This window comes from Apium graveolens, chromosome 6 (assembly GCF_009905375.1).
Source record: "Apium graveolens cultivar Ventura chromosome 6, ASM990537v1, whole genome shotgun sequence".
NCBI lineage: Eukaryota > Viridiplantae > Streptophyta > Magnoliopsida > Apiales > Apiaceae > Apium > Apium graveolens.
In genome coordinates this window covers 94,521,820-94,545,611 of record NC_133652.1, presented here as the reverse complement: position 1 = coordinate 94,545,611, position 23,792 = coordinate 94,521,820, and the positions used below count along the sequence as shown (strand labels likewise).

The 23,792-nt window shown below is 34.7% G+C and overlaps 2 protein-coding genes across 2 annotated transcripts; both read right to left on the bottom strand.

The window, feature by feature from the left end:
- Window positions 1–542: 542 nt before the first annotated feature.
- LOC141668699 (cytochrome P450 704C1) lies at window positions 543–3,120 on the bottom strand. The gene is given in 5 exon segments (XM_074475681.1): window positions 543–896; window positions 990–1,190; window positions 1,312–1,638; window positions 1,766–2,047; window positions 2,549–3,120. Coding segments are annotated over 5 exon segments (1,515 nt in total). The 5' UTR covers window positions 3,071–3,120; the 3' UTR covers window positions 543–713.
- Window positions 3,121–4,041: 921 nt separating this feature from the next.
- On the bottom strand, window positions 4,042–5,631 carry LOC141664090 (2-methylene-furan-3-one reductase-like). Its single transcript, XM_074469976.1, has 3 exons — window positions 5,363–5,631; window positions 4,712–5,195; window positions 4,042–4,606 (listed from the first exon to the last, which is right to left on the bottom strand). The coding sequence occupies exons 1-3, from the start codon at window positions 5,534–5,536 to the stop codon at window positions 4,314–4,316; spliced, it is 951 nt and encodes a 316-aa protein (XP_074326077.1). The 5' UTR covers window positions 5,537–5,631; the 3' UTR covers window positions 4,042–4,313.
- Window positions 5,632–23,792: the final 18,161 nt, after the last annotated feature.

The following is a 23,792-nucleotide window of genomic DNA, read 5'->3' as shown; positions in this document are numbered from 1 at the left end:
ACTAAAATTTGATTCAGAGTACCCCGCGCTTGGCAGACCCGTCACAACTATTTTGGAGGCTATATAACGAGGCCCTTTAAATATCAACAAACACACTCATATAATTTATTTTATAAACGAAAGAATTCATATTAAATGAATTGAAAAAACAACCCTTAAGTCCTTAACACAAGTTACGGCAGTGGAAATTCATGACAGTACAAAAAAAATGCACTAAATCAACATACAACAATGTGTGCATTTTAATAAATTTGGAGGGTCTTCTTAAATTGGGGTAGCAGGGCTCCTTGCACACCCTCGTTTGCGGCCCTTGCGCGAGCAAATTCATACTTCTCCTTAATGTCCTTTAACATGCTCATTTAGTGGCTAACTTGTTTGAGTTCCTCAATCTAATTGGTCTGGGAAATGAGAAATGAGGTGTCCTAGTTGGTTTTATGGTGCAATCAATCAGCAATCCCAGTCGGAGAATTTTTCATCCTATCAGTAAATAGTAGCATAATAACATGCATTCTAAATTATATATTCAAATATTACACATGTCCTAATTAATAACGTACACAACAATTGCATATTCAAATATTATATGCTCATACACATTTTACATGCAAACACTACATTTTTTTTAATGATAAGGTCCGTGCTTTTGGTAATTTTTAAACCTGTAATGTAATGTTTCCAAGAAGCAATCTCTCTTCTTGCATTTAGAAATTCACTTAACCTGGCCTTGAAATTGCAAGAAGATGTAGACCTCCCTTAACATGTAGTGTAAACATAGGTTGGTACATTATAGCTCTTTCCTCATCTAGTTTGAGTCTGAAATAGCGAAGAAGCCCAATTGATACTATCTTCATTTGCCGATAAGCAAAATCTTTCCCAAGACAAATTCTTGGTCCAGCCTACAGATCAGCAGAAGAAGATGTCAGATTTGGTCTTGTGATTTCGCAATAACTAATGAATGATACTAGAAAAAACTAAAAGGTGCTTTGTACATGAAACGCGATGAATTTGAATGGTGATTCAGGTTGGAAAAACCCATTGTTGAGCCATCTATCCGGCTTAAAGTCCTTGGCATCATCTCCCCAGATGTTGGTCATCCTGCCCATTGCATAAGCTATATAGTATACGTTGTCTCCCTTTTTAACTCTGTAGCCATCTGGAAGAATGTCATCAGCTTCTGCACACCTTCCATCCTTGCAGAAAAATGAAACACGTAACATTGTTGAAATAAGAGCTATAGCATTGTAGTGTTGAAATATATTCCTGCCACTAAGCACAATTAAAAACTTCATTTCCTGCTGAAGGAGAACTTACAACTGGGACTGCAGGATATAACCTCAATGTCTCAGACAATGCAGCATGAAGGTAATGCATCTTCTCAAGTGCTTCATCTGTTGTATTTTCCACAAACTCATCAATGCTGTTCCCCTGAATAGTCGCTTTGATTTCTTGTACAATCCTTTCTTGTACCTGTGGATTCTTGCAGAGCATATAAAAGAACCATGAAAGAGTATTTGCTGTAGTATCTTTCCCCGCAAGTATAAAATTCAGAATTAAATCCCGCAGATATTGATCATTCATTTTCTCTGGATCTTTCTTACTCTCAATCAGAAACCTTGAAAGTATATCCTCCTTGTCATTCTAACAAACATCAGATCATAACTATATTAATAATTTAGATATGATCATATGAAAAATAACAAGTCACCACTCAGAAATCAAAAATCAAGTCAGATAAGAATATTGTATATGGTTAGCAATCACTCACATTTTTTTGCGTTTCCATCTGTTCCCTCTTTTTGATGATTAGTTCTTGCACAAATTTGTTGAGGTATTTGACGTTTTTCGCCAGGGAAGCTTCAAAGCCAATGCTAAGAAGCCTCTGCAACTTCCAAGTTGGATCTACGTATCGCCAATATATCACTGAAGTAACATCATCAAACACCTTGAGAAATGTGGATCCAACTCTGTTTGATCCTTCCATGCAATTTAGATCTGCTCCAAACCCAACTTTGAATATTGAATCCAAGGAGTATTTCATTAGCAAGTCCTGCACAATAAAAGTTAAAAAGACATCTTTTAAAGGTCTTTATTTTTAGATGAGAAGACCTGAAATTTACTTTTAAGATAAAGTCAGATTCCAAACTTTATGCTTATAATCAACCTATATATTATCGATTAATATATAAGATATGCTTGTATAGCTAACATATAATTAGTAAAAAGATAAATTGTCCCCAACAATGAAACTAATATAATAACTAGAGCTATCACATTATACTATAATGATATTATACATGTAAACATCCTTACTCAAACTCCGATGCTTAAATACTAATTGTCGAAAGTATGTGAAACAAAAAAATCAAAATCACGAATGGAATCGTGCATGTGTAGACATATATATCTCCCTAATATCCAGTAACCAGCTGAAGCAACGTCAAAATATAAATAAAACCGCAATGAATTCAAATAATATTATACATTAAGACATACTTGGATCCATATGTCTCAAAGAATTTTCCGTAAGATTTAGTATGAGATTGCTTACTTGTATATCAATGATCTCATTCGGCATGGATAACTGTGAAACAGTTCTAATCAATGTCACTGCATTTTTTCTGAATATATCGCAGCTAAAGTCTCTCAGGACCCGTGTAGAGAACTCAAAACTAGCTAGCTTCCTCTGTTGCCTCCAGTTTACACCATCCACAACAAAGATACCATTTCCAAACAAATCATTTGATTTTTCTTGTAAATACTGACCTTTAGCATACTAATTAAAGTTTGACTTAAGTATGTGTTCAATGTTCCGAGCATCAGTAGTGAATATTTCACTTTGCTCTTGTGCAAGAAGCCGGAAAGTTGGGTGCTTTCCGGCAACTTCTGTCAAGTAGTCATATATTCTGTTGAAGTTAAACAGTAAGCTAAGCACAGTGCCAGCCACTGGGGGGTATTTATGATCTTTTGTTGATTTTCCGGTGATGATTTTTACTACTAGAGCCAAGAAGCATATGAGAACCAGCAGTAGCACAGTTGCTAAAATAGAAAAGGTTGCACAGAGAAAGTCCATTTCTGTTGAAGTAAAGAAAATGAGAATAGCATTCAGTTGATACTTGATGCTCACACACCATATACTTAGAAAATTGTATCCTCTACTAAGATTAAGGTCGTACTTGGTGTGATGGTCAATTATTGTAATTATTAAGATATCTTACATGAAAAAATTGCGTACATTACAACCTTCCTCTGAATTATTGGTGGTTTCTTGTAGTAGCAGACTAGACGTAAAACATATCCTGATATTTCCATTTCACGGAACAAATAAATTTCAATAAGTCTCTATAATTATATAATGTACAATTTGCATGTGACTCAAAATTCTGGAAATGCTCAGCATATATATAGAAACTTCTGAATATAGATACAGTCGTACAGACAGAGAAAGAGAACTGCTTTTTTATCTGTTTCTGAAGAGTGTACCTTGGTTGGTGTTTGACAATTCATGTAAATAGCTGATCAGGATAAGTGCTACACAGCCACGCAATGGGTTAAAATGTTGATTATCAATATTTGCTTGATAATGACTTTGAAGGTTACAAAATAAAATCATATACAGTTTTGAGGCATTGTTGTTTTATGTTAAGTTGCCGGTTACACCAAAATTTGAAGGCAGATGCAGGTGTAATTAGGATCAGGGTTTTGCATAATAAAAACTTCTTCTGTACATACTTTTTTTTTTAAGATATATGGAGGTCGGAAAGTATGAGTCCGACTGAGACCTTCATGTTTAGTTACCCGTACGTCATGTGATCCTCCATGTTAAGTTACTCGTACGTTATGTAATTAAGTCTTCCGGACTTTTAAGTAGTTCAGAAGTCATTAAAAGTCATTCAACTTAGAAGTAGTTCATAAGTCATTAAAAGTTTTGAACTATATACAAACACTAATCTTCATACTATCTTTTAATTGGTTATATATACTTTCACCAAAGAATCCAACATGTTTTTCCAGTTTATCTATATATATGATTATTGATTTCGAAAGTTTTGATACAACACTCAACAGACCAACAGATACAACTTGTGTAAAATTTAGAAGTGTTAAACGATTGTCCGTACACTACACCACAAAACTTAGCTTGTACTAGATAAGCCTTTTGTATTTTACTCTTATATTTGAACCAAGTAGCTATATACATATTACCTTAGGAATCAATATTATACAGGCATGCAAGTCTCAACTGCATTTTATTTTTATTCACAAAGTTCATGATTTCAAGTGTCTCGATCAACATATGCTTATCCATAATTATGTCATAGAGAAAAGGACGGTTGCTGGCACGGAAAAGAAGATATGACAACCTTCCCTTTGGCTCTTCCAGTTTCTAAATATCCAAAAGCTTGCGGTACATTAGAGAAATGAAAAGGTCCTGCAGGATCAATCACAGCCTTAAGGACTCCACTTTCTAAATATGGTCCAAGCTTTCCTAAAATTTCTCTGGAAACTGTCAATCCAGAATGAATTGCTCTTGGATTCGATGGAGGCCATGTTATGTCAACTATTGGTGCATGATCCTTAGCCACCACACTTGAATTTATCGAGTCACCTGAAATATTAAAATTTAAAATTTTAATTGAGAGTAGCTGGCAATGGAGAATATCAGAAGTTTGAAGGTTTGGAAAATGACATGGACTGAGTTTTAGAAATTTACCAACTGTATCATATACAAAATCATACTTCTCGTTAATTTCCTGGTATCCAGTCTTGGTGTAGTCTACAACCATATCAGCACCTAAGCTCTTTACGAACTTGACTTTGGTGGTACTAGTTGTTGCCACAACTTTAGAAGCTCCAAACAAGTACTTGGCCAGTTGAACAACCAGTGATCCAACACCGCCAGCTCCACCAACTACAAAAACTGATTGTCCCTCCTTAAAACCTGCGGTTCTGAATCCTTGTATCGCTGTTTGAACTGCCACGGGTAAGCTAGCTGCCTCCTCAAATGAAAGCTTTTTCGGTTTCAAAGCCACCAAATGCTCCTCGACAACAATAAACTCAGCTAAAGTCCCAAGCTGTTTGACTTCATCCATGCAGAAATCCTGAATGTTACCATAGACCTCATCACCTATATCGAAATCCAAAACGCTGTCGCCTTTTTCTGTCACGACCCCAGCCATGTCACAGCCCGGGATCATCTGCATCAATTCAGTCCACATAATAAAACTGGTAAATTATTTGGAAAACAAAAGCACTGGAAAGTTGCAAAGTCACTACATTATATTCTATCTCTTAATCTCAATTTGGAATTTAAACTTGTGCATGTGATTTTGAATTAATTAGCACCAGAATGAATTTTACTAACAGGCAAACATGCAGGAACAATGGGTCGTTGGCGCATCTTAGAATCAATAGGATTTAAAGCTGCAGCACGAACTTGAACAAGTAACTGATTGTGTTTGAGATGAGGAATCGCGATATCTCTTAGCTTAAGTACTTCCTTTGGGCCATGTTCTTCATAGATCCAAGCTCTCTGCATTTTGTCTTTAATCTGAAATCAAATTCTTACAGAAACACAATGTTTTTTTCTATGGAGTTTATAAATTGCAACAAAAGTACTGGTAATCTAGTTTATATAAGCATTAATCAATTAGCAAAGTACTGGTAATCAAATTTATCACCGACAATTTCGGGGTCTCAAATTGGCCACTTTCAAGTATGTGTGTCTCAAATTGACCACTTTTCAAGTCGGTCATCAGCTAATGACATCTCAAATTTATCACCGAAAATTAGCATTTTTGTGTGAAAATGGAAAATTTGAGACCTCGAATTAATCTGTGATAAATTTGAAATTTCGCAAATTATATAATGGTAAATTTGATACTTAACCCGTCCGTATATAAGGCAGAAAAGTCAGAGTTTGAATGAGAGCTTGGTAACAAGATTACAAGTGGATTCCAATAATGCATAGATTACTTATAAATTGCGATTTTATTAAAGGCTTATGCAATCAACTTTTAGTTCTTTCCTAATGCCAAAAGAATTCTAATAATGTATCTTATATTAACTTGTATAGTAAAAATTAACAATCAACAAAACTAAAATAAGTGATCTATAACATCAGTGATATCATTAACTATGACCTAAATTGGGTGTCCAATTTCTAGATCTGCATAATTACTTGCATGGATGAAATACCATACTTTAAGTAAATACTGATACTATCAAACTAAAAATGAGGAGTAATCATCGAATTACATGTCCAATTTCTATGATCGATTTCCTCTGACACCTTAGGATTTATGAGCAGGTTACTCAACATGGTATCCAAACACATGCTGGCAAAATACGTACTGATCTCCAAAAGATGGGAAAACCTTAGGGTTTTAGATGAACTGATTACTCAAGAAATTCTTGTCTAATGATGTTTAATTAGTAGTAGCTAGTATAAGTAGTGCAGCTGTAGTATAAGAGCAAAACAGGATGGTGTGGCACCAGGTTGGCCAGTTCTAGTGACATTATTCTGTTGGTTGTGATGAAGAAGACATCTTGATTTTGTTGTTTGCAAAAGGTATAGTTATAAAATAAATCTGTCACGGGTATAAAGATGCTAAAACAAAAAACTTCTACTAACTAAGGACAATTAACACATCATTCGCCTATCTTCATGACAGGTTTTAACATAAGAGTCTGATTTGACACTAACTTTTTTTTGTTTTGCTAAATGATTTGAGACTAGTTTAAAGACACTCCAATAAAAACTATTTCCTCTGGTTCATTGCATTTCCTTCTCTAATGGTAGGTTCAGTCCCCTTCTCACATCAAAAGCTTCCTTCTCCAACAACACATAATATCTTGTTAGAAGGAAAGTGGTGTTTTTTAAAACATGCAGGTTGTTTGCTTGGTGAAAACTGGTTGAACTGGGAGATGCTATTACAACACTCTTAATTTGAAATTCTTGTTGTTATGGTACTTTAATTAAATTTTAAATAAATTTATGTTATATCTATGCGGGTGTTAATAAAATTAAGATTGATAAGTATTTTTAGTATTATAGGTAGAAATTGGTATAAAAATGAGCAAAATATGTTGATTTGTAATTATTTATAGTCATTTTTGCCAAGAATCCAAGACAAAAAAAAATTTATCATCATTTTAGGACCATTATCACATTTTGGTCAACAATATATGCTCTAATAAATTAAAATTTTATTGAGAGTCTTTTTAGCCCTACTAACTTGTATTTAGTGTGATGCAGGGGTAAAATTTAATTTAAATAGAAATTAGGCTCTGTTTGCGGGATTGCTGTTAAAAATTAGAAAAAGTGCTGCTGAAAAAAGTGCTGTTGTAAAAATCAGATGACTGTTTGATAATTTTTTTAATACGTATATGTGTTTATGCAAAAAATTAAAAATAATGATGCTTTTGGTAAGATTTGATGGTGAAATCAACATGTGCTTCCCGCAAAGTTTTTAGGCCAAAATCACCTTTCCCAAAAACAACTTTTAAATTTTACCAAACAGTTTTTTAACTGCATTTCACAGCAACAACAATACCAAACACACCCTAAGTAACATTACATGTGTTATTTTGAAAAAAGAGCAAATTTGATAAAATAGAAAAGAAAGAAGATAAGGCCTTTTACCTCAAAAAATTAATTGGTTAGTTATTAGTAATTATAATATTTTATTTTATTGAATAAAGTTTCTTGTGATGTTTTTGAAAAACGAGTTGTTTAGTTGAGAAAAATGTAAAAGGTAACATGTTTTAGTTGAAAATGTAATTTGATTTATATACAAATTAGGATTAATTAAATATGAGTTAATAGTAATTATAATATTTTATTAAATAGAATAGTCCGATATTTTTTTTAAAAAAAGAGATGTTTTAGGTTGGAAACATAAAAAATATAACGTGTTTGAGTTAAAAACTGTTAATTAATTTATATACTAATTAGGATTAAAATAAGTTTATAATAAATAGGTCTTAAAACAATTAAGAACAATTAAGTAAAAATAACATGAATAATTAGGTAAATATAATTAAGTAATTTCAGGTACCGACTACCAAGTTTTCAATGATTCATATATTATAATGTAGTCTAGATATTACATTGTTAGATATATTTGATAATGTTATGGCTAATATGTCTTATGTTTAGCTTTCAGATCTTGTGTGAACAGGATAGATCAGTACTTAACTGTTGATCAGTACTTATACTGGAAGTCAGGACTTAAGGATATCAGTACTTATATTATCAGGAGATAATCATCAGAAGATAGATATCAGAACTTAAGTGCTGAAGGACGATCAGATAAGGACAGTAGCCGATTAAAGGAAAGAAGATAGAGATAAAACATAAGAAGAAATATGCATGAAGAAGGAATTCCGTGAAGAATGGAATACTTGGAATAGAAGATATCTGATTGATATATTTTAGGAAGCAGAATTATATTCCATATCAATTAGCGATTATCTTGTAACTGTGTAGTATATAAACACATGCATAGGGTTTACACTATAAGTGTTATCATTATCGAAGTTATTATTATATATAACCCTAACAGCTCTCGTGATATTTGTTCATCACTGAGAGGTAACAGTTCCATATTGTAACAGAGTTTATTGTTTTAATAAAGTTTGTTTTCTGTTACTCAAGTTCTTTAAGTTCGATTTGAGTGTACTATACACTGTATTCACCCCCTCTACAGTGTGTGTGTGACCTAACAATTGGTATCAGAGCCTATCTGTTAACTTACATACAGTTAAAGATCCAAACACAATCATGTCGGACACAGAAACTCCAACTAAGCCTACCACAACTGAGGAACCACCAAAGACACAAATTCAGAGTCGGCATGAGACCATTAGAGTCCCCATACTGAGACCATCTGAATATCCCATATGGAAGGTAAGGATGACCATGTTCCTGGAAGCAACAGATCCAGAATACCTGGATAGAATCAAGGAAGGTCCTCACAAACCAACCAAACTCGCTGTTACAGTTGCAGGTGAAGCAGCAACGACCGTACCAAAGGAGAAGAGTGATTATACTGCTGAGGACATAACATCAATTGCTAAGGATGCTAAGGTACGACACTTACTGCATAGTGCCATTGACAATGTAATGTCAAACAGGGTAATCAACTGCAAGACTGCTAAGGAGATATGGGATGCTCTGGAAACAAGATGTCAGGGAACTGACACAATTAAGAAGAACAAGAAGACAATACTGACTCAAGAGTATGAACACTTTGACTCAAAGACTAATGAGTCATTGAATGATTTATATGATAGATTTGTCAAACTTTTGAATGATTTGTCATTGGTTGATAAAGAGTATGATCTTCAAGACTCAAACCTTAAGTTCCTGTTAGCTCTTCCTGAATGCTGGGATTTGAAGGCAACAACAATAAAAGACAACTACAATCTTGATGAAACAACTCTTGACAAAATCTATGGAATGCTCAAGACACACGAGCTGGAGATGGAACAAAGAAGCAAGAGGAAAGGAGGAAAGTCAAGGACAGTTGCTCTTAAGGCTGAAGAAGAATTCCCCAAAGCAGCTTCCTCAAAGAAAGACAAGGGTAAAGCTCTTTTCATAAAGTCTGATACTGAGTCATCAAGTTCTGAGAGTGATGATGACTCAGATTCTGAAAGCTTGCCTGAGACTGATGCTGATGAGGAGATGATGAAACTGTGTGCTCTTATGGTGAAAGGAATCACAAAGATTGCATACAGGAAGTTCAGGAAGGGAAAGAAGTTTCCCAGGAAAAGCATAAGTTCTGATAAGAAGAATTTCAGAAGATCTGAAGGGAGAGAAGGAAAATCTGACAGAGGAGATTACACCAATGTTAAATGCTATAACTGTGGTGAGAAAGGCCACATATCTCCTGACTGCAAGAAGGTAAAGGGTGACAAAGGCAAGGCTCTTGTCACAAAGCAGAAAAGCTGGACAGACACCTCAAACTCTGAAAGTGAGGAGAACTATGCATTAATGGCAAATGCTGATAAAGAAAGTGCTGAGAGCAGTTCTGAAGCTGCTGAAACAAAGGTACCTCAGACTACTTATGCTTTTCATACTGATGATATTAATGAGTTGAGAAGATATCTTAAAACCATGTTTGTTAGCTATAGAGATCAAACTTTAACATGTGAAAGATTAACTTCTGAAAATCTTGCATATAAGAAAAGAAATGATTTCTTAGAAAAAGAGTTAGTCATATTCCATCAAACTCAGAAGGATAGAGATGATGCTTTTTATGTTAGGGATGAAGTGCTAAAAATGAATGAATCTCTAAAAACTGAGTTAGAAAAGGAAAGAGAAATAATCAGGACTTGGACTAACTCTGGCAGAACAACTCAAAATTTGCTAAGTAGTGAAAATTGGAAAGAGGGCTTAGGTTATGGAGAAAATAAGAATGATAAAGGAACTGAAGAAATTAAGCCTGTTGTTAAGCAAAAGCCAAAGTTAAAACCTGTTAAGTTTGTAACTGTAAAGTCTGATAATGAGAAATCAGAAGTTAAAGAGGAATTAACTTCTGACAAACTAAAACAGGAAAAGACAGCTGAAGTAAACATAGGCTTAATGACAAAGAAGCAGCTTAAGCATAAGCTGAAAGATGTCAAGAATGCAAACAAGGTAAAATCACCTAGGAAAAATAGGAATGGAAAGGAAGGTGTGAATAAAAGCAATGATTATAAACCTGCTCCTGATGCACCTAGGAAAACATGTCATAACTGTGGAAGTTCTAACCATCTGGCTTCTTTTTGCAGGAAAAATAAGAATATTAACTCCTTACCTTCGAAATCAGGAGTTAAGAGTCAGTCAGTTAGATACAAACCACAAAATCCTTGTTTTCATTGTGGTAGTTTATGGCATTCCATTTATACTTGTAAGGAATATCATAATTTGTACTATGATTATTATCAAATAAAACCTTCTTTGAAGAAAGTTTCCATTGTTCCTTCTAGTATAAATTCTGATTCAAAGTCTGATAATGTAAATTCTGATAAGAAAAATGTTAACATAAACTCTGATGCTAAATCCGCTGCAAATGTTAACAAACTTAATAAGACCAAAGGATCCAAGCAAGTCTGGGTCCTTAAAACTAATAATTAGTGGTCCTTATGATTGCAGGGCAACAGGAAGAATATTCTAGTTCTGGACAGTGGATGTTCAGGTCATATGACTGGAAATAAGGCCCTGCTATCAGACTTTGTGGAGAAAGCTGGCCCAAGTGTTTCTTATGGAGATGGCAACATTGGAAAAACATTGGGATATGGCAATATCAATCTTGGGAATGTCATCATTAAAGAAGTAGCTCTGGTCTCAGGACTTAAACACAACCTTCTGAGTATAAGTCAAATCTGTGACAGAGGTTATCATGTTGATTTCTTTGAAGAACACTGTGAAATTGTGAGTAAATCTAAAGGCAAAGTTGTTCTGAAAGGATATAGACGTGGTAACATTTATGAAGCTAAGCTTTCAACAAGTGCTGACGGTTCTGCAATCTGTCTGTTAAGTAGAGCATCAATTGAAGAAAGCTGGAATTGGCATAAGAAACTCTCTCATTTAAATTTTAACAATATAAATGAACTGGTCAAGAAAGATCTTGTGAGAGGATTGCCAAACACAGTATTTGCTCCTGATGGTCTTTGTGATTCATGTCAGAAAGCCAAACAAAGAAAATCTTCATTTAAGAGCAAGACTGAATCATCAATTCTTGAGCCTTATCATCTTATACATGTTGATCTATTTGGTCCAGTAAATGTCATGTCTATTGCAAAGAAGAAGTATGCGTTGGTCATAGTGGATGAGTTCACCAGATACACATGGGTGTATTTCTTGTACACAAAAAGTGAAACTGCATCTATCTTGATTGATCATGTCAAATAGCTGGATAAAATGGTCAAAGATTCTGTGAAAATTCTAAGGAGTGATAATGGCACTGAGTTCAAGAATCTGATAATGGAAGAGTTCTGCAAAAGCCATGGAATAAAGCAGGAATTTTCTGCTCCTGGAACTCCACAGCAAAATGGAGTTGTTGAAAGGAAGAATAGAACTCTCATTGAAGCTGCACGTACAATGCTTGAAGAAGCAAAGCTTCTAACCTATTTCTGGGCTGAAACTGTGCAGACTGCTTGTTTTACTCAAAATGCAACACTCATTAACAAGCATGGAAAAACACCATATGAGATGGTGAAGAAAAAGAAGCCAAATCTGAAATATTTTCATGTATTTGGATGCAAGTGTTTTGTTCTCAAGACTCATCCTGAACAGCTATCAAAGTTTGATCTAAAAGCTGATGAAGGAATCTTTGTTGGATATCCACTTTCCACAAAAGCCTTCAGAGTCTATAATTTGAGAACAAAAGTGGTCATGGAATCTATCAATGTCTCTTTTGATGACAAGAAGATCACTGGTCTTAAAGATTTCGTTGATCATGATCAGCTGAGATTTGAAAATGAAGACTCATATTCTGATACTGAAAAACCTGACAGTCTAAGTCCTGATACTACAAACTCTGATAGATTAAATTCTGATGTTATTGAAACTGTGGTGACTACGTTAAAGGAAGATGCACCTATGCAGGGGGAGCATACTCAAGATTCTACCACATCTCAAGAAACATCAGAACATGCATCTGGCTCTTCAAGTTCTGATTCGTCAAGTTCTGATAGTGCTAAAAATCTAAATACTGAAGAATCCAACTCAGAGAGCATAGTTTCAGGGGGAGCATCAGAAAATGAAAATGAAGATAGCATGGATCATGGGGGAGCATCCAGTTCTAGAGAAAACATTCCATCTGCAAGGAAGTGGACAAAATCACATACACCTAATTTGATAATTTGAAATCCTGATGCAGGTGTCAGAACTAGAACAGGTACTTCAAATGAGTGTCTATACAATTCTTTTCTCTCTCAGACTGAGCCAAAGAAAGTAGAAGAAGCTCTTCAAGATGCTGATTGGGTGCAAGCAATGCAGGAAGAGTTGAATGAATTTGAAAGAAACAAAGTCTGGACCCTAGTGCCAAGACCAAAGAATAGATCTGTTGTTGGTACAAAGTGGGTATTCAGAAACAAAACTGATAGTGATGGCATAATTACAAGAAATAAGGCAAGGCTGGTTGCAAAAGGATATTCTCAACAGGAGGGAATTGATTACGATGAAACATTTGCACCAGTTGCTAGGTTAGAAGCCATAAGGATATTTTTAGCTTATGCTGCTCACAAAAAGTTTACTGTCTTTCAAATGGATGTGAAAAGTGCTTTTCTCAATGGAGAATTGGAGGAAGAGGTATATGTTGAACAACCTCCAGGTTTTGTAGATACCAAACATTCAGATTATGTCTACAGGCTTGATAAAACACTTTATGGACTTAAGCAAGCTCCTAGAGCATGGTATGAGACTTTAGCTCAGTTTCTTCTGGAAAGTGGATTCAACAGAGGGACAATAGACAAAACACTGTTCTACCTCAACCATGGAAAAGACTTACTTCTGGTCCAGATTTATGTTGATGATATCATTTTTGGATCTACAAATGACAAACTTTGCAAGAAGTTTGCCAAACTAATGCAGTCAAGATATCAGATGAGTATGATGGGGGAACTTAGCTATTTTCTGGGCCTTCAAGTCAAGCAGAATGAGGAAGGCACTTTTATTTGTCAAACCAAGTACACCAGAAACTTGCTAAAGAAATTTGGAATGCAAGATTGTTCAAGTGCATCCACTCCAATGGCCACTGCAACAAAACTGGATAAGGATACCGGTAAATCAGTAGATATTACTGACTACAGAGGTATGATTGGCTCTCTACTCTATCTAACTGCTAGTAGACCTGATATCATGTATGCTACCTGTCTTTGTGCAAGATTTCAAGCAGATCCAAGATAACCTCACTTAACAGCTGTAAAAAGAATCTTTAAGTATCTTAAAGGAACAGCTGCTCTGGGATTATGGTATCCTAGAGAATCAGATTTTAAACTAATAGGTTACTCAGATGCAGATTTTGCAGGTTGCAAAATTGACAGGAAAAGCACAAGTGGAAGCTGCCAATTTCTTGGAGGCAGATTGGTTTCTTGGTACAGCAAGAAACAAAAGTCAATTTCCACATCAACTGCAGAAGTAGAGTATATTGCTGCAGGAAGCTGTTGTGCACAGATTCTTTGGATGAAGAATCAATTATTGGATTATGGGTTAACATATTTCAAAATCCCTATTTACTGTGATAATCAAAGTGCTATTGCTATGACAGATAATCCAGTTCAACACTCAATGACAAAGCACATCAGCATCAGGTATCACTTCATCAGGGAACATGTGGATGAAGGTACAGTGGAATTGTATTTTGTTCCCACAGATCAACAGTTGGCAGATATCTTCACAAAACCATTATGTGAAGCTACTTTTACAAGATTGGTAAATGAACTTGGAATGGTTTCAGGTTCTTTCTTTAAATCTGCTTAGACTTGTTCTGTGTTATCAGACTTTATGCTCAGTATTTACAGAATTAATATCATTGTGTATTCTGTGCTTAATTGATAAATGTCTTTAAGTACTGACTGTTGTCTGATATATGTTTCTAAACTCTGATAAGTGATATGTTTGTTCTAGTACCTATTCAATCCTATGAGGATAACTGTGCTAGATACTGACCTAGTAATCTTCAATAAACAAATGACTCCATGGAAGAAGTAATTATTTCAATGGAAATCTTATGACACTAGCAAATTCTGATAACTGAGCTTAGTTAAGTTCACTTTGTATATCTTATTACTAAGTCACAAATTAGAATAATGCTACTAATCTGTTAAGTTCTGATACTAGTTAAACTGCTGAATGTACTAAGTGTTGATAAACCTCCCTTATCAAAAGAAAAAGCAAAAAGATTAAAGAATAAAATCAGGTACTCCTTTGAGATCTAGAGTAAAAATGTGAAAGGGACGACCCAAGTGCATTGCTGGTATTAAGTAAATATGTATTAGAAAAGCAAAATATTTTCTTGGTGACTTTTCACACTCCATGATTACTGGAGAAATACTCTGATAATAGCATAAATTCTAATAAACAGTCGTGACTCACTTACACTGAGAAGCCACTGTAAAATAGAATTTCAAAAGATGCATAAAAGGAGCACAAAACAGTTGAGGTGGACTCAAGCATGAACTCATTCATCAGTAGGTTTCAGGACAATGACAGATCTTTAGCAAAATTTTAGTTTTGCCTTATTTCTAAGATATACTGAAGTGAATCAGACTTTACTCTTTGTCTGTTTTTAGCTTAATGCACACACTAATCACTCCATCTGAATGATGAAAATTTCTGTGGTGGTCTATGTTATTTTAGATAAACAGTCATTGTGTCATTTTTGCACAAATTCTGAGGACAAGTTCTAGTTACACGTTCTGATGGTTAAGTTCTGACGTTCATAACTAAGAACTTGTATGAGGATTTACTAAGATGAGCATTCCTTTTTCGAGTTAAGAAATTATGTTCTGATGACTGTTAAGTTCTGGTATAGGTCTAAGTTCTGATTTCTCAGTCTAATCCTTTACTTGGCTTATCTTTGAATGAATTTAATAACAGTCTTAGTTTGTACTCGCATATGTTGAAGTGGAAGATTAATAGTCACTATGATTAGGATTAATGGTTTTGTACTTGAACAGTCCACTGTTTCTTGTGTCTTGTGCGGTCTAGACCATGATTCCTCTTTCCAATGACTGTTATTCTTTTTCAAAGTCTAGGGAGACGAGGTAGAATTAATTCTACCTGTCAGCATTAAATATCTTTGCGTCTCTTGGCATTCTTTTGCCTATATAAACAACCACTTCACATCAGTCTTTCCATCACATTCTTCTCACACACTTATCCTCCTTCTTCTGTCAAAAACATAATGGTTCGATACAACATGTTTTTGAACACACAAACCTTCACAATGGAGCTCAGTTGTGCCGACTGGCAGCAGGAGTGGCATGTAACAGCCATTCCTGAGGAGATCTGGGACTCTGTCCCACAGGAGGTGCTGGCTCACCTTCTATTCTTCGAGATGGATTATCATCGCCATCTGGAGCGCCTGGAGGAGGAAAGGCGGGAAGCTATCCGTCAGCAAGAGTGAATCATACGACTCGCCATCTTGTTCGTCGAAGATAGGAAGAGGAAGATGACTTAATCTCGTCTTCTTCCTGTTCTTCTTCATCCTCAACTTTGTCAGGCTTCTTAGCTAGGACTAAAGCTGTTGACGTTAGGATTAGAAGCTTAGGGAAAATCTTGTATTGATATAATTTCTATTTCATATATGTATTGACTTGATATATTAATGAAATCTGTTTTTACTTCAAGATTTTGTCTCTGAGTTATTTTATCTTGTGTTGTTAAATCCTGCTTGATATTCTGATGACCATTTAAATTTTGTCTTCATTTAAGTTCTGATTCTCTTTCAGCACTTATTCATCGAAATTATCTCGGTCATTTTTAACATGATTCATTTTCAGAATATTAATGTTGCAGTGAACAATAATTCAATCAGTGCTAACGGTTTAAATTTTGAATTAAAACTGTGTCTCTTGATAAATGGAACGGTTTTTCCTTGAAATAAGGCAACTGGGTAAGTAATCATTCCTGTTTTCTCGAGCCCAGTAACTATCCGTTATTACTGCATGTCTGACAGGTGTCCAACGGTAACATTTTTTTTCAGAGTATAAGAACAACAGAGAGAAGATTTCTTTAATCTTTTATTTTCTTTATACTTTATCTCTCTTCTTACTTTTACTCTATTTCTCATTCTTTCTCACGTTGGTTTTTCATACAGACATTATCTCAAACACCTAACAGGCATACTTGAATCTCAATATTTTTTCACATGGCACCAAAGGATTTAATCATTGATGGAGCAAAGTTTGTTCCAAACAACTATGCTGCAATTCTTGATCATGCTGAAGCTCCATCTGAATTGCACTTTGTGCAAGATCTTCTTGCACATAGTGAGGTTGGGTACGCCTTAACTCAGCCTGAATTATTTTCAAGTCAACAAGTTCTGCGGTTCTAGAGGACTGGCGTTTTTGATGATGGTGGTAAACGAGGAACTCCCAGTATTATCTTCCAAGTGAGTGATTCATCCTATGTAGTCACTCCTGGTACAGTACGAAGAACATTACATCTTCCAGAAGATTGTACCTTCTCTATACCAGAGGAATCAGAACTTCGGGGGTTAATGACTGATTTGGGATATGAAAAGAGTCTGACGAAATTTGGACATTTGAAACGGGCTAATATCAGAAGTGAATGTAGTTTCTTCTTCGATTGCATCACCAAGGCTTTTGGCAACAAGTGTTCAAATTTTGATGCCATCCCAATTCTGAGTCAGCACATCGGGTATGCTATTATCCATCAAACTCATTTTGATTTTGCAACTGGAATAATTGGTTTTATTGGGGATAGGATGACAGAGGATCGAGATGTTGTTTATTTTGCTAGATTCTGTCAACTTATTTATACGTATTGTACTGCTGAACCCCAGTTAGTCAGCACTCAAACCCCACCTTTTAAGGTTGCAAAAAGGTACTTTAACGACCTGATAAATGCTGACAAAAAGAAATCAATGGTGAGACAATTACAGATTCCTCAGTCTGTGAAACAGATTCTGGTACATGCTGATCCTGCTACTTACAAATCTGTTTACTCAAATGTTCAACCAACTCACCATAACCAAAATCCATCAACCTCAGAACCTACCTCTCATTCTACTCAACCTACCCTCAGAACTTATCTCCAATCCTATCTCTCCACTTCACAGACTGCTCAACCTTCTTCTTCAGCACCTACTGTGAAGCCTACATCCTCTAAGCCAAAGAGAACAAAGACTGTTCCTCACACACCTCAAAAGAGGAGGAGAATTACTTTGAGAGATGAATCAAATTCCGAGGATCAGATTCCTTCTTCAGAACCTGTGGTCAATGAAGCTGAGAAGGCAACTTCTCAGAAGGATTCTGCAATTGGGGGTTCTAGGCTTCTCAAGAGGCTTAGACGTATGACGGTTCCTGAAACTCCCAAGGAATCCAAATCAACAAGGAAGTACAAGAAACAGAGGGCACAAAGGCCAGTTTCAGATGATGAGGAGGAAGCAGCTAAGGAAGGGGATCAGGAATCTCTGATCTCACAAGACAAGGAATTTGCTCCAGTCACTTCTTCTCCATCAACTCCATCTCAGGAACCTGTATCTGACAAGGCTAATTCACCTTCTGTGTCTCTTGTTGATCCAGGCACAAGTGCTGAAATTGATATTCAGAACCTGGTTGTGCCTGAAATACTTTTCTTAGAAGCTCCAACAGCAAATAATCCTTCCACAACACCTGTTACTGATGATGTTCAAACTCCTGCGTTATCACTAACACCTTCTCTGCATCAAGATGCTGATGATCAGATTTTAGGTGAGCATCAGGATATGGCTGTTGATCAGAACTTAATATCAGATCAACAATTAGAGGATGCTGAAGCCTCCATTGCTACTCACACTGTTGTCTTATCAGAAGATACTGATTCTCTAAGTTCTGATGCTGCAAATGTTGGAGATACTGGTGAGGCTGCTACAACTGTAGATGCTGATGAAGCAGGTCCTTCAGGACATACTCCTCCACTGACTCTTCCTAAGTCTGAACTGGTAAAGGAGTTTGTTATCAGGGATGTACCAGTACCTTGGAGTGAAACTCCTGCAGGTCAGGAGTGGACTAAGGAATGAAACTCAGTTTCCTGTGTTCCAAATGCTTTACATCTTGCTGAGCACTTGACTAAAGCTGATGAAATGTTACATTCTGATGATTTTAAAACCCAGCTTAGAGTCACTGCATTGAGTACTAAACATCTACAAGGTCTTCATTCTAACACTCATGCAGAGCTACACAAGATTCAGGAGAACTTTATCAAACAGGAACAAGTTTGGAAAATTGATAAGAAAAAGTTCTTCCAACCTACCATTGACAGGGTTGCTTATATTGAGAAAACTCAAGAGAAGCAACAAGCTCAGATTGATCAAATTCTGACAAATCAAGCTTCTCAGCAATCGCAACTTACTGAAATCCAGACCTCAGTGGAACTACTTATCTCTCTTTTATTACCTGCTGATGCCAAAAAGGGGGAGAAGGTAATTAAGTCCAAATGCAAAACCAACAAGACACTGCAAGGAAAGGATGATGGAAAAGATGACCAAGGAAACTCTGGAATGGGTAGTGGTCATAGTCAAGGTAGAAGGTTTACATCAAGACAAGATAGTCACAGAACAAGTTCTGATACTGGGAAAAGAATAAGTTCTGCTGCTGGTAAAAGGATAAGTTCTGATGAACTTCTAGATCTTGATGAGGAAATGTCAAGACAGTTATTTCTTCAAGAAAATCCAGGGATGGACTTGGAAAGTTTAAAGGAAGAAGAAGCCAGACTTAAATCAGAGAAAGTCACATCTAAATCTGAAGCTTCTGGTAAAAAGTTACTTCCAAAACCTAAAGGCATTGTGATCAAAGAAAGGATACATACTGAAGAAACTTTGGCTAGATCACAACCACAGATAGATCCAAGATCCAAGGGTAAAGAAAAGGTTGGTGAACCTATCAAGCCTTATGTACCTCCTGAGGAAGAAGAAATTACTGATGGAAAAGATGATCTTGCTCTGACTTCAAGAAAAGTTCTTAAAACAACCTCTGACATGGCTCAAGTTGTTCAGAGTCAAGAAATTGTAAGTTCTGATATTCAGAAAAAGCAAGTAACCTCTGACAGTGCTCAAGTTAACTTGATATCAGAAAATAGATCTAAAACACTCCTACTAGGATTCACTAAAGCAAAACACTCAATCTTTGAAGACTACTCCAAGTGGTTTTGAAGCAAGAGTAGTTACTGGAAAGGAAGCTAGAGATAAAACTGGATTAAGAAGTGCTGATGAAAGAAGAGTACACAACACTACCGATGATCCAACTTCCTTGAGTGAACCAGGTATTGGAGCAACTCCTGAGAGATTGAATCAACTAGAATCTGTACAGATGGTTTACCATACCTACTTGAAAGAATACATCATGTTGTATTTCATGACAGATGGTAGGGTTTATCATATAAGACAAAATGCCATTCCTTTGAAGTATTTTGAAGAATTGGAGCATGTACTTTTCTTAATTCAAGTGGATGACAGAATAACAGAGACTGCTGCAAACTACTTAAAAGAACAGATTCAGAGACAGAAAAGGCTTTATTCTGTTAAGTCTGACAGCAGATATGTTCCAAAGTACAGAGATCACAGTGGGGATATTGTTGATATGAAGCCTAATACTGCACAGATCAGAACGTATCTTGGTATTAAGGGACTTGAATTCAATCTTGAATCTGACAAAGCTTATGTCATAAGACTAGACCAGGAGTTAAGGAAAGCAAAGATTAATGATCTCAGAGCTGCAATCTTTCAAACTGGTGAAGATACTGCAGAGCTTAAAGGTGTTAAAAGGAGAATGATTGATGAACTAAGATATGCTGAGAAATGTTTGTTGAAGAACTATCTCAGAACAACTCCTGACATCAGAGAGATCAGAAGTTGATGAAGCCAAGTTGAAGATCTACAACTGCTTAAATTCTGATATTTATGCAGATTGGAGTTGTTATCAGAAGTTGAAATCGGTAAAACTTTAAGGACTGTAAGTTGTAGTTATCTAGTCTATTTCTCATGCATTTGTACTTAATGTTTTTGACATCATCAAATATCTGTTTAACTTGTATATTTTGTTAATTTACAAGTTGGGGGAGATTGTTAGATAGATTTGATAATGTTATGGCTAATATGTCTTATGTTTAGCTTTCAGATCTTGTGTGAACAGGATAGATCAGTACTTAACTGTTGATCAGTACTTATACTGGAAGTCAGGACTTAAGGATATCAGTACTTATATTATCAGGAGATCATCATCAGAAGATAGATATCAGAACTTAAGTGCTGAAGGACGATCAGATAAGGACAGTAGCTGATTAAAGGAAAGAAGATAGAGATAAAACATAAGAAGAGATATGCATGAAGAAGGAATTCCGTGAAGAATGAAATACTTGGAATAGAAGATATCTGATTGATATATTTTAGGAAGCAGAATTATATTCCATATCAATTAGCGATTATCTTGTAACTGTGTAGTATATAAACACAGGCATAGGGTTTACACTATAAGTGTTATCATTATCGAAGTTATTATTATATATAACCCTAGCAGCTCTCGTGATATTTGTTCATCACTGAGAGGTAACAGTTCCATATTGTAACAGAGTTTATTATTTCAATAAAGTTTGTTTTCTGTTACTCAAGTTCTTTAAGTTCGATTTGAGTGTACTATACACTGTATTCACCCCCTCTACAGTGTGTGTGTGACCTAACATACATTTTTTTTGTTTTATATTTCTAATTTTGGTTTTGTGTTTGCTAAACCCAACAAAGAATTTTTTTTAATTTTATTAATACATAATATGTTGAAATTCAAGTTTGGGAAAGGATTGTATTTTGGTAATATTAGTAGATTTTTATTTAATCTATTTAATTGCTTAAATAATATTTATCTATTTTTATAGAGCTCATGTAAATTAAATAAAATTAAATTTCCTTATTTACATCCGAAAAAGGTCAATCTTGTTTAGAATTTGTTTTAATATTACCTTCAATCATGTTTAGAATTTATTTAAATATTACCTTCTTTTTGAACTAGCTCCTCTATTTTAATTAGATAAAGTTAAATTTCCTTATTTACATCCGATAAAAGTCAATCATGTTTATAATTTGTTTAAATATTATCTTCAATCATGTGTAGAATTTGTTTAAATATTACCTTTTTTTCAACTAACTCATCTATTTAAATTAATTAAGTTAAATTTCCTTATTTCCATTTGATAAGTCAATCATGTTTAGAATTTATTTAAATGTTATCTTCTTTTTTTTAACCAACTAAAAAATTTAACTACTAAAAACAAATTCTAAATAGAATCGCTCAAAGAATATTTATCTTTCTTTGTAGAACTACTCTATTTTAAATACTAAAATCAAAGTTTCCTTTTTAAGATCATATATTTTTAATATTAAAATCCAAATTTACTTTAACTCATCTTCGAAATAGAAAAGAAAAATACATTAGTACCTATATATTATTCAACATATTCGAGATTGGAAAATATATTTGAATTTATATAGGAAAAGAGTTCGGCTTTGTAGACAAGAAGAATTTGAATTTAAATGTAAAACATATAATTGATAAAGATCACATCACCTAAATACATTGACACTTAGATATTTGTGCCTGTCGAAGTAAGGAACCATGGTACTCGAAGATTTGCTTTGATTTTGATGATATATTTTGATTTATATTGATGCATGTATGTTAGACCTTTAATCAACTGTAGAGGGCCTGAATACAGTTTAAACAATCAAATCGAATTAATAAACTCAACATTAAGAACAGTTTTTATATTAATGGATAAAAACTGATTAAAAGACTCTCTCAAATGATGAACATATATCATTAATAGCTGCTAGGTTATGTGAATAATATATCTATTCGAACCAACACATAAAGTGTAAATCTAACATATGCTTATATACTGCACAACTATACAATCAATCTATAATATGTGTTACAATAGAATATGTTAGGTCCTTAATACAACTGTAGAGGGGGTGAATACAGTTTATGCATATAAATCGAATTAAGCACTCAACAGGATAAATAGTTTTGTATTGATTGATAAAAACTGATTACAAAATAATCTCTCAAAGGATGAACATATATCATTATAAACTGTTAGGTTACATAAAATATATATCAATATGCGACACTTAAAGTATTAACCAAATCTGTGCTTATATACTACATAACTACACAATCAAATAATGAATCATATTCTATTACAACAAGGAATCATGAAACATATCCTAAATTTGATTGCTACTAGAAGTAAAGTCCTTCACCGAATTGAATTCTGCAAATTCTTTCCATCTTTGATATCTCTTGACTTTCAGGTGAAGTGACTAAATAATGATATAAATTACTGATCAGCAAATGCTGATGACATATGCTGATGACGTCAACTTCTGCTAAACTCCGATATCAAATACTGATAATAAACTCTGATAGTTTATAAGCTGATATCATCAATTTTTTCTAATAATCTCCCCCAACTTGTGCATTATGAAATATGTGCAAGTTCTATATTGATGATGTCAAAACTATCTGTTGTGAATATGTTGTGTACTTGATGATTACCTAAACAAAACATCTAAGTAGATTTTACTTAGTGAAATAATGTTGCACTCGACGGATAAGAATTATAGTCCCGACGGATAACTCATTATAGTCCCGACGGATGATTAACTTATTATCCATCGAGTGAGTAGCTTATGTAATAATAAGTTTGTAGCACAGTGTTGTATGCACCTTTGTATAGAATCTGAAGTAGCATATAAGTCATGTTGACTTTAACTAGATATGCAGAATAGGTTGATTAATTGTACATAAGCAATGTCTTGTAATTCTGTATAAGTGAAATGAAGTCAAGTGCCAAAATAGCTACCAACGGATGATTAACAAAGCTTCGACGAATGATCAAATGACTATCAACGGATGTTTAACATAGCAGTCGACGGATGATCAATCAAGTCATCGACGGATGATCTGAAAGTCGACGGATGATCATATCAAGAATTCAAACATCAGTTGAACAGTGAAAGCTGACACACAGCCGTTGAGTTGGATACAAACACACTGTGGAAGCCCATTAACTGGGTAATAGAGGA

Coding starts and splice junctions, on each gene's coding strand:
- LOC141664090 (XM_074469976.1), bottom strand. CDS start 5,536: ATGCAGAGAGCTTGGATCTATGAAGAACATGGCCCAAAGGAAGTACTT. Junction 5,196..5,362: donor TTGTTCCTGCATGTTTGCCT/GTTAGTAAAATT, acceptor GAATTGATGCAG/ATGATCCCGGGCTGTGACAT. Junction 4,607..4,711: donor TTTTGTATATGATACAGTTG/GTAAATTTCTAA, acceptor TTAATATTTCAG/GTGACTCGATAAATTCAAGT.